A 16,025-nucleotide genomic window follows, 5' to 3' on the forward strand; every position below is an offset into this window, starting at 1 on the left:
GCATCTGCCTTCCACTCTCGAAGCCACAAAATCCTGCGGATAACAAGAGAATTAGCTGAAGCCACCGCAGTGCGGTGAGTAGCCTCCAGCATGGCAGACATGGCATAAGATGAAAAGGCTGAAGCCTGAGCAGTTAAGGTAACCATCTCAGGCATAGATTCCTTGGTGAGGGAATGCATCTCTTCTAGAGAAGCAGAGATGGCTTTGAGAGCCCACACTGCTGCAAAAGACGGGGAAAACGCGGCCCCCGCAGCTTCATACACAGATTTGGCCAGAAGGTCAATCTGACGGTCAGTGGAATCCTTAAGTGAGGTGCCGTCAGCCACGGACACAACGGTCCGGGCTGATAGCCTAGACCACTCCTTGCCCACCTCAAGTGGAAATGGAAACCGGTCATCAGAACCACGCTTTGGAAAGCGTTTGTCAGGGCAGGCCCTGGGTTTGGTCACAGCGGTCTGAAAACTGGAGTGGTTAAAGAACACACTCTTCACTCTCTTAGGCGAGGTAAACTGATGTTTTTCTGCCAAAGAGAGTTGCTCCTCTGACACTGGCGGATTGAGATCCAGCACAGAATTAATAGAAGCAATCAAATCATTATCAAATCATCAAATCGATAGGATACATAGCCTCCGAGCCCCCAGTGAGGGCATCCTCCTTATCTTGAGAGTCAGCTCTTGAGACAGAGCCGTGGGATGGGGAGGGGAGGAAACCCTGCGCCTTCTCTTAGAAGGACGGGGTCTGGGATCAGATGATGAATCCTCCGTGAGCTCCGATGGACGGAGGTCAGAGGATAGGAGTCCTCTGTCAAGAGTATTAGAGGCACCCTGTGAGGGGGGCTGATGCATATTCATCAAAGTCCTGGACAAAAGTCCCATGGACTCAGCAAATGACTGGGATATGGACCTAGAAAAGGACTCTACCCAGGCCGGGGGTCCAATCACAGGTGCAGCAGCAGCCTGAGAGACCACTGGGCCTTGCTCCTTGTGTGAGACATGCTGCTGGTATACAGAGGTCCACAACCGGAGACCGGCTGTGGCTTACCAGACCGCTGAGCGCGGTGTTGTGTGCCCTCCAGATCCCGAAGCCCGGTCCCCCAGTCGCAGCACCTCAGCAGAGATGCAGAATGCAGGATGTCCCAGAGCAGAGTGAACTCTGCCTGAGAAGAGGGCGTTCCTATAAAAGAGCGGGAACTGGAGGGCTATAGAGACCTGCAGGGAAGGAGGGACGCCCCAGCAGTGGGGAGTGTCCCTCCCCTGTGTAGAACGGCCGCCGGGAGGAGCCGAACCTGTCCCTCTGCATGAGTGACATGCGAGGGCAGGAAAATGAAACTAGGCCTCCGGCGAAGCCGGGGCCTAAATTTAAGCGGCGAGGCCGATAAGCAGGCACCATCGGCGCGGTTCTCAGGCAAAAGCTAGAGAATCCGCTGGAAAAGTTAAAACTATCACATACAGCATACTCTCCCCTTACAATAAAGAACCGGGACCCCCAACATAAACGTCTCAGGTACTTAGCTGCTGAGACGCAGGGCCATGTCCCTGGGGATGAGTGCTCCGGTCCAACAGAATCCTCAAGGGGCTGTGGATGGAGACCGGACTCCTGCCAGGCATGGAGACCGTGCTGGCTCCCACTTCAAGCCAAAGCCCAGAAGGGATGGTGAAGGAGCGCGGCATGTAAGGCTGTAGCCTTGTAAATCAACCTTAACAACACCGCCGACACAGTGGGGTGAGAAGGGACATTCCGGGAGTCCAGACATAGACCCGCTTTTCTTCAAACTCTTTCCAAAAGTCAAACAAATCAGATGAGAATGCATGTGTGGATGTATGCCTCCTGACACAAAGCAATAAACTGGCTAGGACTGGCTACCAGGGGGTGTATAAGCTCAGAGGGAGGAGCTACACTTTTAAGTGTAGTACTTTGTGTGTCCTGGGAGGCAGAAGCTAAACACCCATGGTATGGGTCTCCCAAAGGAACGATAAAGAAATCCTAGTAGTTGGTTCTCTTTAAGTCGGGAAGGGGTTAAAGTAAAGGCTGCAATTTCTACAGCGTATATATGAGTATTATTACAGTGTATGAATTATACGTAGGTAATAGGATCAAAGTATCAACAGAATGTGTAGGTGACGGATACAGGTCTAAGAGTCCATACAACTGGTATGTAATTACCTTGAACGTCCGGATCATCCATGTGCCCCTGCAAGCTCTGCAGAACCTTCTCTATGTCACTACTGGCCATGTATGACTTGCAGATGAGATTGGATTCAGATTCTAGGTCAGTATCTTTCTGTGACTCGGGTGCAGGCAGTAAATCTAGTTCTTCACTTATGTCGGGCAGAGGGCTTCTCCAGTATAAGAAAGAGTTAAAGACATCAGGTCGTCCTTCTGTACAGCTGCCGGCTGGGGGTCTCCTGCTATGGCTCCCATCGTTTTCTGCAGAGGAACTGCCTGTGACATGTTCACTATTATTGGAAGAACCAATGCAGTTCTCGCTGGCCCGATTTGCTTCAGTGAAGATATTGCCCTTCTCGCTGTTGAGGACAAGTAAATTGTAAGTTACATTGTTTCCATTATAGCAACAAAAGCCTAGGACGAGGCATGAAGGCACAAAAACAACTGTGTGAACAGGCCCTTAGAGATATTTATTTATTTTTTTTTAATCAGGTTCATTTTTATTTATCAACAAAATTACATAACACAAATAAAGAGAATTTTGTTACTTACCGTAAATTCTTTTTCTTATAGTTCCGTATTGGGAGACCCAGACCATGGGTGTTTAGCTTCTGCCTCCGGAGGACACACAAAGTACTACACTTAAAAGTGTAGCTCCTCCCTCTGAGCTTATACACCCCCTGGTAGCCAGTCCTACCCAGTTTAGTGCAAAAGCTGAAGGAGAATAGCCACCCACAAGTAGAACCGAGTAAGAACCGGAACAACCGGAGACTCTGTCCACGACAACAGCCGGTGATAACACGCGGAACAAGAAAATTGCCAACAGGCAACAGGGAGGGAGCTGGGTCTCCCAATACGGAACTATAAGAAAAAGAATTTACGGTAAGTAACAAAATTCTCTTTTTCTTTATCGTTCCTTTGGGAGACCCAGACCATGGGATGTTCCAAAGCTGTCCCTGGGTGGGAATAAACAGAAAAAACTAAGAAGTAGGCGGAGCCTAACTTCACAAGTGGGCGACAGCCGCCTGAAGGATGCGTCTGCCGAAGCTCGCATCTCCCGAAGCATGAGCATGCACTTGGTAGTGCTTCGAAAAGGTATGCAGGCTAGTCCAAGTGGCAGCCTGACAGACTTGTTGAGCCGTAGCCTGGTGCCTAAAAGCCCAAGAGGCACCGACAGCTCTGGTCGAGTGTGCTTTGATCCCCGGAGGGGGAGGCACCTGAGTACTCTGGAAGGCGTCCGAAATGGTCGATCTAATCCAACGGGCCAAGGTCGGCTTAGAAGCAGAGAGACCCTTGCGCCGCCCTGTGGTTAGCACAAAAAGAGAGGTGCACCGCCTAAGCGCAGCGGTGCGAGACACATAGATCCGGAGAGCACGCACCAGATCTAGAGTATGCAGCGCTTTCTCAAAGCGATGAACAGGGGCCGGACAGAAGGAAGGCAAGGAAATATCCTGGTTAAGGTGGAAGGGAGAGACCACCTTAGGAAGAAAGTCCGGGGTCGGACGGAGAACTACCTTGTCTTGGTGAAAAAACAAAAAAGGTGACTCCGAGGAGAGCGCAGCCAAATCAGAGACTCTCCTGAGAGAAGTTATGGCAACTAGAAAGGCCACCTTTTGAGAAAGACGATACAAAGAAACCTCCCTAAGGGGCTCGAAAGGGGGTTTCTGCAATACCGTGAGGACTAAGTTAAGGTCCCAGGGATCCAAGGGCCGCCGATAAGGCGGAATGATGTGAGACGCACCTTGCATGAAAGGGCGGACCTGAGCAAGCCGGGCGAGACGCCACTGAAACAGCACTGATAGAGCTGAGACTTGTCCCTTGAGAGAGTTGAGGGACAGTCCTAGCTGCAGACCGGACTGTAAAAAAGACAGAAGGGTCGGCAACGAGAATGGCCAAGGAGAATGGCCGGAAGAGCGACACCAGGACAGGAAAATTTTCCAAGTCCTGTGATAGATCTTGACGGAGGAAGACTTACGGGCTCGAGTCATAGTGGAGATGACTTCAGGAGGAATACCAGAAGCCGCCAGGACTCAAGAGCCACGCCGTCAATTTGAGTGCCGCAGAATTCGCGCGGAAAAACGGACCTTGCGAGAGCAGGTCTGGACGGTCCAGAAGATGCCACGGCATCTCCATGGACAGTTGGAGCAGGTCCGGATACCAAGCTCGCCTGGGCCAGTCCGGTGCAATGAGGATGACTAGACGGCCCTCCATTCTGATCTTGCGCAGGAGTCTGGGCAAGAGAGCTAGAGGGGGAAACACGTAGGACAGACGAAACTGGGACCAGTCTTGAACCAGAGCGTCCGCGGCGAAGGCCTGAGGTTCGTGGGAGCGAGCCACGTAAACCGGAACCTTGTTGTTGTGACGGGATGCCATTAGGTCCACGTCCGGAGTGCCCCACTTGCGGCAGATTGACTGAAACACTGCCGGGTGCAGGGACCACTCGCCACCGTCCACGGATTGACGGCTGAGATAATCTGCCTCCCAGTTTTCTACGCCAGGGATGTGGACTGCGGATATGGTGGACTTGGAGTCCTCCGTCTATTGAAGAATGCGTTGGACCTCCAACATTGCCAGGCGGCTGCGTGTCCCGCCTTGGTGATTGATGTAGGCAACCGCTGTCGCGTTGTCTGACTGGACTCGAATGTGCCTGCCCGCCAACAGGTGGTGAAAGGCTAGGAGAGCTAGAAGCACAGCTCTGGTTTCCAGCACATTGATTGAAAGGGCTGACTCGGACAGAGTCCAAGCCCAGCCGGATAGGCTGGCATCCGTGGTGAGAATCACCCAGGACGGAGTCAGGAAGGAGCGCCCTTGGGACAGGGAGAGGGGTCGAAGCCACCACTGAAGAGAGCTCCTGGTCCGTGGCGACAGAGCCACTAACCTCTGTAAGGAGGAAGGCCGCTTGTCCCAACAGCGGAGAATGTCCAGCTGCAGAGGACGCAGATGGAACTGGGCAAAGGGAACCGCCTCCATGGAGGCCACCATTTGACCCAGCACCTGCATCAGACGCCTGAGGGTATAACGGCGGGGCCTCAGGAGAGAGCGCACCGCTAGCCGGAGTGACAGCTGTTTGTCTAAGGGCAACTTCACAAGTGCCGGCAAAGTCTCGAACTGCATCCCTAGGTACGTGAGACTCTGGGTCGGAGTCAGAGTGGATTTGGGAAGATTGACAATCCACCCGAATTGGGCTAGGGTGGCGAGAGTGAGTGAAACACTCCGCTGACAGTCTGCGCTGGATGTACCCTTGACCAGAAGGTCGTCCAGATAAGGAAGCACTGCTAACCCCTGGAGGTGCAGGACCGCAATCACTGCCGCCATGACCTTGGTGAATACCCGAGGGGCCGTGGCTAACCCGTAGGGGAGAGCCACGAATTGGAAATGATCCTCTCCTATCGCAAAACGTAACCAACGCTGATGTGACACTGCGATTGGCACATGTAGATAGGCATCTCTGATGTCGATGGACGCCAGGAACTCCCCTTGGGTCATAGAGGCAATGACTGATCGCAGAGACTCCATGCGAAAATGCCGCACCCGGACATGCTTGTTGAGAAGCTTGAGATCCAGGATGGGCCGGAAGGTACCATCCTTTTTTGGAACTAGGAAGAGATTTGAGTAAAAACCTCTGAACCGTTGCTGAGCGGGAACTGGGACAATCACTCCGTTTGCCTGCAAGGACGCCACGGCCTGCGAGAAGGCGGCAGCCTTGGAGCAGGGGGGAGTTGAGAGAAAAAATCTGTTTGGAGGGCTGGAAGAGAATTCTATCCTGTAGCCGTGAGATATGATGTCTCTCACCCACTGATCGGAGACTTGCTTTAACCAAGCGTCGCCAAAGTGGGAGAGCCTGCCACCGACTAAGGACGTGGCTGGAGCGGGCCGAGAGTCATGAGGAAGCTGCCTTAGTGGCAGAACCTCCTGCGGTCTTCTGCGGACGCGCTTTTGGGCGCCAGTTGGATTTCTGATCCTTGGCTGAGTTAGCGGACGAGGCGGAAGGCTTAGAGGATGACCAGTTGGAGGAACGAAAGTAACGAAACCTCCATTGATTCCTACCCTGGGCGGGTTTCCTGGTCTTGATTTGTGGCATGGAAGTACTCTTCCCGCCAGTAGCTTCTTTAATGATTTCATCCAGCTGTTCACCAAACATCCGTGAACCAGCAAAAGGGAGCCCAGCAAGAAACTTCTTGGAAGAAGCATCTGCCTTCCACTCTCGAAGCCACAAAATCCTGCGGATAACAAGAGAATTAGCTGAAGCCACCGCAGTGCGGTGAGCAGCCTCTAGCATGGCAGACATGGCATAGGATGAAAAAGCTGAAGCCTGAGCAGTTAAGGTAACCATCTCAGGCATAGATTCCTTGGTGAGGGAATGCATCTCCTCTAGAGAAGCAGAGATGGCTTTGAGAGCCCACACTGCTGCAAAAGTCGGGGAAAACGCGGCCCCCGCAGCTTCATACACAGATTTGGCCAGAAGGTCAATCTGACGGTCAGTGGAATCCTTAAGTGAGGTGCCGTCAGCCACGGACACAACGGTCCGGGCTGAGAGCCTAGACACCGGGGGGTCTACCTTTGGGGAGTGAGACCACTCCTTGCCCACCTCAGGTGGAAATGGAAACCGGTCATCAGAACCACGCTTTGGAAAGAGTTTGTCAGGGCAGGCCCTGGGTTTGGTCACAGCGGTCTGAAAACTGGAGTGGTTAAAGAACACACTCTTCACTCTCTTAGGCGAGGTAAACTGGTACTTTTCTGCCAAAGAGAGTTGCTCCTCTGACACTGGCGGATTGAGATCCAGCACAGAATTAATAGAAGCAATCAAATCACTAAGATCTGAGTCACCCTCAGAGAAATCGATGGGATACATAGCCTCCGAGCCCCCAGTGAGGGCATCCTCCTTATCTTGAGAGTCAGCTCTTGAGACAGAGCCGTGGGATGGGGAGGGGGAGGAAACCCTGCGCCTTCTCTTAGAAGGACGGGGTCTGGGATCAGATGAAGAATCCTCCGTGAGCTCCGATGGACGGAGGTCAGAGGATAGGAGTCCTCTGTCAAGAGTATTAGAGGCACCCTGTGAGGGGGGCTGATGCATATTCATCAAAGTCCTGGACAAAAGCCCCATGGACTCAGCAAATGACTGGGATATGGACCTAGAAAAGGACTCTACCCAGGCCAGGGGTTCAATCACAGGTGCACCAGCAGCCTGAGAGACCACTGGGGGTGAGACTCCAGGCTGTGGCACCGCCAAGTTAGAGCAGACATCACAATGTGGATAGGTGCTCGGCTCAGGCAGCAGGAGCTTACATGCAGTGCATGCAGAATCAAGCTTTGGAGCCTTGCTCCTTGTGTGAGACATGCTGCTGGTATACAGAGGTCCACAACCGGAGACCGGCTGTGGCTTACCAGACCGCTGAGCGCGGTGTTGTGTGCCCTCCAGATCCCGAAGCCCGGTCCCCCAGTCGCAGCACCTCAGCAGAGATGCAGAATGCAGGATGTCCCAGAGCAGAGTGAACTCTGCCTGAGAAGAGGGCGTTCCTATAAAAGAGCGGGAACTGGAGGGCTATAGAGACCTGCAGGGAAGGAGGGACGCCCCAGCAGTGGGGAGTGTCCCTCCCCTGTGTAGAACGGCCGCCGGGAGGAGCCGAACCTGTCCCTCTGCATGAGTGACATGCGAGGGCAGGAAAATGAAACTAGGCCTCCGGCGAAGCCGGGGCCTAAATGTAAGCGGCGAGGCCGACAAGCAGGCACCATCGGCGCGGTTCTCAGGCAAAAGCTAGAGAACCCGCCGGAAAAGTTAAAACTATCACATACAGCATACTCTCCCCTTACAATAAAGAACCGGGACCCCCAACATAAACGTCTCAGGTACTTAGCTGCTGAGACGCAGGGCCATGTCCCTGGGGATGAGTGCTCCGGTCCAACAGAATCCTCAAGGGGCTGTGGATGGAGACCGGACTCCTGCCAGGCATGGAGACCGTGCTGGCTCCCACTTCAAGCCAGAGCCCAGAAGGGATGGTGAAGGAGCGCGGCATGTAAGGCTGCAGCCTTGTAAATCAACCTTAACAACACCGCCGACACAGTGGGGTGAGAAGGGACATGCCGGGAGTCCAGACATGGACCCGCTTTTCTTCAAACTCTTTCCAAAAGTCAAACAAATCAGATGAGAATGCATGTGTGGATGTATGCCTCCTGACACAAAGCAATAAACTGGCTAGGACTGGCTACCAGGGGGTGTATAAGCTCAGAGGGAGGAGCAACACTTTTAAGTGTAGTACTTTGTGTGTCCTCCGGAGGCAGAAGCTAAACACCCATGGTCTGGGTCTCCCAAAGGAACGATAAAGAAAATAGTTTGTTTCCCCACAAAAACATTACAGAGAAAGGGAAAAACAGTGCACAAACAGTCTACGCCCTACATCTGTATGGGTCACAAAGTACATACCATATTTTTCGTGGGCCCGCTCATTACATATGCACACCCATCCTCCCGCCCATCTCTCAGCGCTGACAGGTGGGCGGGATGATGGGCGGGGGACGTGCGCAAAGTAAACAGCCTGCCCGCAAGATCACCCCTGGCAACTACAGCCTGGAGTGATCATGCGTGGCTGTATTCACTGCTCCCCGTGCATTATCATCAGCGCGGGCTGCAGTGAATCAGTACACTCACCGTTCCCCTGCAGCACCGCAATGTCCTCCTGTCTGTGCCGGCAGCGCTGTGGGAGCCGGCCACGATCACTGCAGCATTGCGATGTCCTCCTGTCTGCCGGCTGTGTGGAGACTAGCAGTGCTCACAGCGATGACGGCACATCCATGAGGACATCGCGGTGCTGCAGGGATCGTGGCCGGCTCCCACAGCACTGCCGGCACAGAGGGGAGGAGGAGCGATGCTGCGTGGAGCAAGGAAAGGTGAGTATACACGTTTATTTATTTTTTTCTGTCTGCCACAGGATACAGGACATATAGCAGAATGATGGGGATATATGAGCAGGATGATGGGGGTATATGAGCAGGATGATGGGGGTATATGAGCAGGATGATGGGGGTATATGAGCAGGATGATGGGGGTATATGAGCAGGAAGATGGGGGTATATGAGCAGGAAGATGGGGGTATATGAGCAGGAAGATGGGGGGTATATGAGTAGGATGATGGGGGTATATGAGCAGGATGATGGGGGTATATGAGCAGGATGATGGGGGTATATGAGCAGGATTATGGGGGTATATGAGCAGGATGATGGGGGTATATTAGAAGGATGATGGGGGTATATGAGCAGGATGATGGGGGTATATGAGCAGGATGATGGGGGATATATGAGCAGGATGATGGGGGTATATTAGCAGGATGATGGGGGTATATTAGCAGGATGATGGGGTATATTAGCAGGATGATGGGGTATATTAGCAGGATGATGGGGGTATATTAGCAGGATGATGGTGTATATAGCAGGATGGGAGCACATACCAGGATGGGGGTATATAGCAGTATGGGAGCACATACCAGGATGGCAGTATATAGCAAGATGGGGCTATACCAGGATGAGGGACATATATATACAGAAGGCAGAAGCAGAAGGATCATTACTAGGATGGGGTACCTTAGTAGAGAATTTGGGGACATTACCCCCATAACAGTGTCAGCAGCAGATCCTCGTCCCATAACAACGTGTCATGACCACATTTTTTGCTTAAAATTTTATTTTCCTATTTTCCTTCTCTAAAACCAGGGTGCGTCTTATGGTCCGGTGCGTCTTATAATCCGAAAAATACGGTATTATTTTCCAATATACTACCCATTATATAAATTACCCAACATCTTTAGCAACCATATGCGTTCCAACAACATGCAATTTACCCCATTAAAGTAAATTATCAACCGGTTACCAGAAGGAGGACCTGGTCTCCCATGCGGTCTTGCAGCAGTGCCAAGGAGGGAAGCCCCTCAGTATCCAACCACGCCCCCCCAGATCTTATAGAACAACTTCAGTGAATTTCTTTTAAGGTATACTCCCCTCTCCAGCCGAAGTACCGTATTAACTCTTTCCCTAAGTTCCCCGATGGCCAGAGGAGCCGGATCCAACCAGTAGTAGGCCAAGAGACGTATACTACCAACCATCACTGGTGAACTCAGATCCACCCCCCCTCCAGGAGACCCAGAATACATGTATCAGGTCTTGGCTGTAGACGTATATTAAAAACATGCCCGATCAGCTCTAATAATGCACTCCAGTAGTCTTCAATACTCCCACAGGACCACATCATGTGCATCAGATTAGCATTCTCCTGCCCAAACCTAGGACAAAAGTCATCCGTCCGGATCCCTATCTTATGTAACAGACTAGAGGTGTCCTGTACACTCTATACAGTAATAATAGCTGCGACAGTCATTGGCCTTCAGATACAGCAAGACTTGGAGTCTGAGACAGGACCTCATCCCATTGTTTCTCCGTCATAGGGCCTAAGTCCCTCTCCCACTTTTCTCTGGCTTGCAAAGGGAATTTGTCGATGTACCAGGATAACATCACTGTATACAACCTATAGATAATACCGTAGGAGCGGTCAGATGTCAGCAAGCCTGTAAAAGTGTGATTCCGCTCTATACTAATGCCTATATGATGTGTCTGTGTCTCGTAGACGTGCCGGAGTTGCAAATATTGGTAAAAAGAACTGTGCGGCATCCCAAACTCAGCTTGGAGCTGGTCAAAACTTTTAACGTGTGTTATTTTGAAGGATCTGAGACATCAAATGCACACCCCTGCTCACCCACATTCTCCAACCCGGGAGTTTCTGCGGCTCTACCAGTCTTTGGTTATGCCATAAGGGCCAGTACTCTGTCCCTCCTGATATTCCCAGCAACTCCTTCCCTCTACCACACCTTTTACAGCTATGCCAATGTTGGATGTAGTGGTCTTTCTCTGGGAGAGTATCCTGCATCCAAGAAAGCCACCGGGTCTCCCCGCTTTGCAAAGGCCCTTCAACAATTTACCCCCAACGTCATATGCCTCATCCTTTCCCCATCCCCTAATATGCTGCATCTGTGCCGCAACATAATAACCCTACGGGTTTGGGAACTGGCAGACCCCCTCCTCCTTCCCTCTCTGCAGGGTCTCAAGGTGAATTCTGGACTGCTGCTTTTTCCACAAGATTTCCCGAAACAGAGTATTGATTTTACAAAAAAAAAAATTCCACTGGATCCATATTGGGGCGTTGTGGAGAAGATACAGAAGTTTGGGCATTAGCACCATTTTTAATAGGTTAGTTCGACCAGTAAGGGACAGCGGGAGTTGACACCAGGCGTTTATCTTATTCCCAAACTAAATTAACACAGATTTTGAGCATAGTATTTTAGAGGACGGGTGCTAACCACTATCCCCAAATATTTAAATTTATCCACCGTCGGAATTGGCAGCCCCAGAGTAGTGAAATTAGATGGGAGTGGATCAATAGGGAGGAGAGCTGACTTCTCCCAGTTTATTAGGAGCCCCGAGCGTCTGACGAATTCTTTAATATTAATTGCCTGGCACACTGCTGTCCCCACCTCTACAGATTTTTTTTATGTCACCCAGCAAATTTTCAGAAGAAATAGTGCAATGATCGTATTCATTTTTATTTCATAAATCAATAGTATACATGAAAATAAGCAAATTTGCAATCTCTCTTAACAGATACATTTGCTTCTTTCTCTGCCAGAGTTGATCAGTCATTATCAAAATTCTCAATTCTGAGGTAAAATCTGTATTCAGTGAAGACTTTCCCAATACTGTTACTGATCTGATTTAGCCATCACCTGCTTCTAACAGCCGATCAATCGGAGATCCGCCAGTTGTGGTTAATTAGTTAAATGCCGCTGTCAATCGGTGAATGCGCCATTCCCATTGGCGGCCCCGTGACGGGACTGCAGTGCACTGATGGGTTGTCATGAGAGCTAGGGATCAGCTTATGATCCCTGTGTCTATCATGACAAACTTCCTGTGAACAACGGCTGACGTTCATAGGAGATTGTGATTTCTGCTGATGCACCGCTCTGTACAGCACAAGCGATCAGATTATCGCAATTTCAAGACCCGTAAGGGACTAGTAAATACAATAAAAAGTGAGAAAAAAAAGGTTAAAAAATATGAAAAAAATACAAAAAACCTCAAATCCCCTTTTGCCCAATTCAAAATAAACTGAATAAAAAAATAAGCAAACACATATGTGGCATCGCCGAAATAAAAAATGTCCAATCTTTCAATATATAAAATAAATTAAGCCGATCAGAAAACACAGTAATGGAAAAAAATGGAGCCAAAAGCGAATTTTTAGTTACCGTATTTTTCGTTTTATGAGGCACACCGGATTATAAAACGCACCCCAAATTTAGAGCTAAAAAAAAGGTAAAAAAAAAAAAAAAAAAGGGGGGGGTCCATCTTATAATCCGGTGTTCTCTTACCGGAGGGGGCCAGCAGTGGTGGTAAAGCGGGGCCACAGGAGGCAGAGGTTGTGCTGGCAGCAGCGGTGGGATAGTAGCGTCAGCCACAGCGGGTCCGTGGTGACAGCGGCGTCCGTGGTGAGAGCCGCGGCGGGTCAGTAGCGGCGGGTGACAGGTGTAACAGGCCGGTGAAGTAAGTGTCTCAGTGTGTCCACGGTCCCGCTTCAAATGATGGCGCCTGGAGCGGCGCATGCATAGATGGAGCGCTCATCCAAGAGATCCATCTGCGCACGCGCTGACTCCCGGCGCCATCATTTAAAACTGGGACCGCGGACACAATGGGACACCTGCCGCACAGCCGCCCGGCACGCACGGAGAGCCAGCCGGCACCAACGGGCACCCGCCTGTCCGCCCGCCCGCACGTACAGAGAGGCAGCCGGCACCGACGGGCACCTGGCTGCCCGCCCGCACGTACAGAGAGGCAGCTGGCACCGACGGGTACCCGGCTGCCCGCACGCACAAAGAGGCAGCCTGCATCGACGGGCACCCGGCTGCCCGCACGCACGTACAGAGATGCAGCCGGCACCTATGGGCACCCGGCTGCCCGCCCGCCCGTACGCACATCCGCCCGCCCGAACGTACAGAGAGGCAGCCGGCACCAATGGGCACCCGGCTGCCTGCACGCAGCCACAGGCACCCGGCCACCAGAACGCACCCGGTCGCCGCACAAACAGCACCCCGGTAAGCTGTATTCGGATCTTAAGACGCACCCCTCATTTTCCTCCCAAATTTTTGGGAGGCAAATTGCGTCTTATAATCCGAAAAATACGGTATTTAATTTTTTTTCCACTAATGCATGTTTGGTAACTATCTGCTTGATAATGACCTAAAGAATCATACTGCTGGGTCAGTTTTACCATATAGTGATCATGATAAATCAAAAACTCCCCAAAAACAATACTGGAGTTGCACTATTTCTGCAATTTCAACAAACTTGGAATTTTTTTTTACCATTTTCTAGTACACAATGTATTAAAATTAATGGTTTCATTCAACAGTACAACTCGTCCAGCAAAAAACAAGTTCTCATATGGCTATGTTGATGGAAAAATAAAGAAGTTATGGCTTTTGGAAAAACGGGGAAAAAAAAAAATCAGTTGGTGGCAAAGGGGTTAAGAAACAGGAAATAAATATATATATATATATATATATATATATATATATATATATATATAATTATTTTTTTTTATTATTTTTATTTTATTTTTTTTATTTCTACAACAGTCCTCTTCTTTGAGACCCCTTTGTGTCACACTCCTTTACCCTGTGTCCCCAGATAAATAAGGGATCGGCATATCCACACGATGAGTAAATGGAGTATAACGATCGGTGGTCTCACCTGGAGCTGCAATGTGCGCTGTCCACAACACTGGGGTCTGTCAGCATGTCATCTGTGGGTGGTCTAATGCTCAGTGTCCCATCCTCCTTCACATATAAACCGGCAGATGATGGGTTAGCAAAGGTGGAGATGAACGGTCCCAGAGACTGAAATGCAGTCTGACGAACCTGTAACATAAAACATAGTACTTAATTGTAGCAAAGTAACCTGGGCGCAAAGCTATCATGATAAATTAAAGGTCCAATTACACTGCAAGATTACTGTGAAATGAGCCCACATAGGAATGCTCTTTTCACAGTAATCATGGAGTCAAATCTGGCTGCCAAACACCCGACTAAACCAAAACTTTAGTCAGGCAAAGTGATCTTTTATGCTGGGCAAAAGATCATCGTTCTCGGCAGCACATCGTCCTGCATAAACAGGATCTGTGCTGCTGAGAACAATGGCAGCAGATGAGCACATTGGTCAGTGGACATCTGAAGCGCAGTTTCCCTGTGTAAACAGACTATTAAATGACCACACTACGCAAACAAGGAACTGATCTGCAATTGTTTAGCGTCCTGGTTGGTCACTGTAAATGGATCTGCAACATAAAATCAAAATGAGAGATGATACATAAAACAACCCCGCCAGCCTGTTCCAGAAAACACAAAATAAAAAAAGACAACAACTAGTTAACATAATGTCTTTAAAACCCAGCTAAAAAATAACCACAGCATACAGATAAATTCCAGCGTCTGTGCTTAATTACAGGCAGGCATACAATTCACAGATGAAGTCAAACGAACGCCCTCCCCAAATGTTAAGTGTAAACACATTGGAGAGCTTTCTGAATCATTAGCTTTTCAATTCGCTTGGTAATATGAGCGAGTCAGTGTTTCCGATCTGAGCGGTCGCTCTATTAATGTCGCCAACATTAGAAATATCCAGTCTGCTGTCAGCCATTTGCCATGTGGAGGTCCTTATGTTGTAAGAGCTGCTCACGGCCTACAGCTGCCCTGCAGAGGTGCCAGCACATGGTATGGCCGTAATAATAAACCTCCCCCACTGGCAGGACTTGTGCCCACAGCGAAGACTGGCCTATCGGCTCCTGGAAAACTAGGCTTGGAGTGTGAGCAGTGAAATTACACTGTGTGCTCCACTAGAGCAAGGAGTAATGGGGCATTATTTTTTAAATCAGATACTTTTTTATTAAAACAGAATACATACAACAGAATAACAAATCGGCATCCAAATTAAATTTATCACATCTATTACCCCTTTAACTCCCCCTCCCGCCCCCCTCCCCCACCCCGGCAGCAACACTTCTCCCCGATACTACATCCCATTTAGTACACACTTAGGATACCCTTCAACTGTAGTATAGCAACCATCCCGTTGTGCAGGAGGAACAACCAGTAACACAAATAAAACAAAACATACACATCAGAGGTCTCAGACGGCTATCCCGATCCCAGACCAGTTTATTGGTCCATCACTCGTCTTATTCGCATTGCAGCCAAGGAGACCAGAGCTTCTCAAACATTTTAACATTCCCCCTTCTTTCATACACTCCCCGTTCCAGCTGAAGAATACAATTCACCCTTTTAATGTACTCTCCCCTGGTCGGGGGGTCTTTTTTAATCCAGGACCTGGCGATTAGCTTTCTTGCCGCATACAGCAGCCTAGCAATGACAATTTTCATAGTATTTTCCACCCCAAGCTCCTCAACATATCCCAATAGGCATATCACTGGTTCCCTGGTGAGGACACACCCATATGTTCTTCCTATCTTGTGGATAACCGGAGTCCAAAAGGAGACCAGTCTCGGACAAGACCACATCATGTGAAAAATACCTGCGTCAGATCCCTGACACCTTGGACACTCCGAATTCCTTTTCAACCCCATTTTAAACATCAGTAAAGGAGACCTATATACCCGGTGAATCACGTATAGGTGAGACAGTCTGGCCAGTTCGCTCATGGAAAGTTTAGGGATATACTCTAAGATACTCTCCCACACCTCCTCCGTTATCGGCCCAACTTCCTCCTCCCATTTAGATTTAGTTTTAATTGGTTATAACCAAAAAAAC

The 16,025-nt window shown here is 49.9% G+C and overlaps 1 protein-coding gene across 1 annotated transcript in view; it reads right to left on the minus strand.

Moving 5' to 3' along the window:
• LOC142311708 (serine/threonine-protein phosphatase 4 regulatory subunit 1-like) overlaps positions 1–16,025 on the minus strand; it is a 136,607-nt gene that overhangs the window by 63,847 nt on the left and 56,735 nt on the right. Inside the window, exons 10-11 of the mRNA XM_075350353.1 lie at positions 13,954–14,120; positions 2,164–2,525 (exon numbers count right to left, since the gene is read on the minus strand). Coding sequence (XP_075206468.1) covers positions 2,164–2,525; positions 13,954–14,120 — 529 coding nt within the window. The remainder of the gene's footprint in view (positions 1–2,163; positions 2,526–13,953; positions 14,121–16,025) is intronic.

This window comes from Anomaloglossus baeobatrachus, chromosome 5 (genome assembly GCF_048569485.1).
Source record: "Anomaloglossus baeobatrachus isolate aAnoBae1 chromosome 5, aAnoBae1.hap1, whole genome shotgun sequence".
In the NCBI taxonomy this organism is placed as follows: Eukaryota; Metazoa; Chordata; class Amphibia; order Anura; family Aromobatidae; genus Anomaloglossus; species Anomaloglossus baeobatrachus.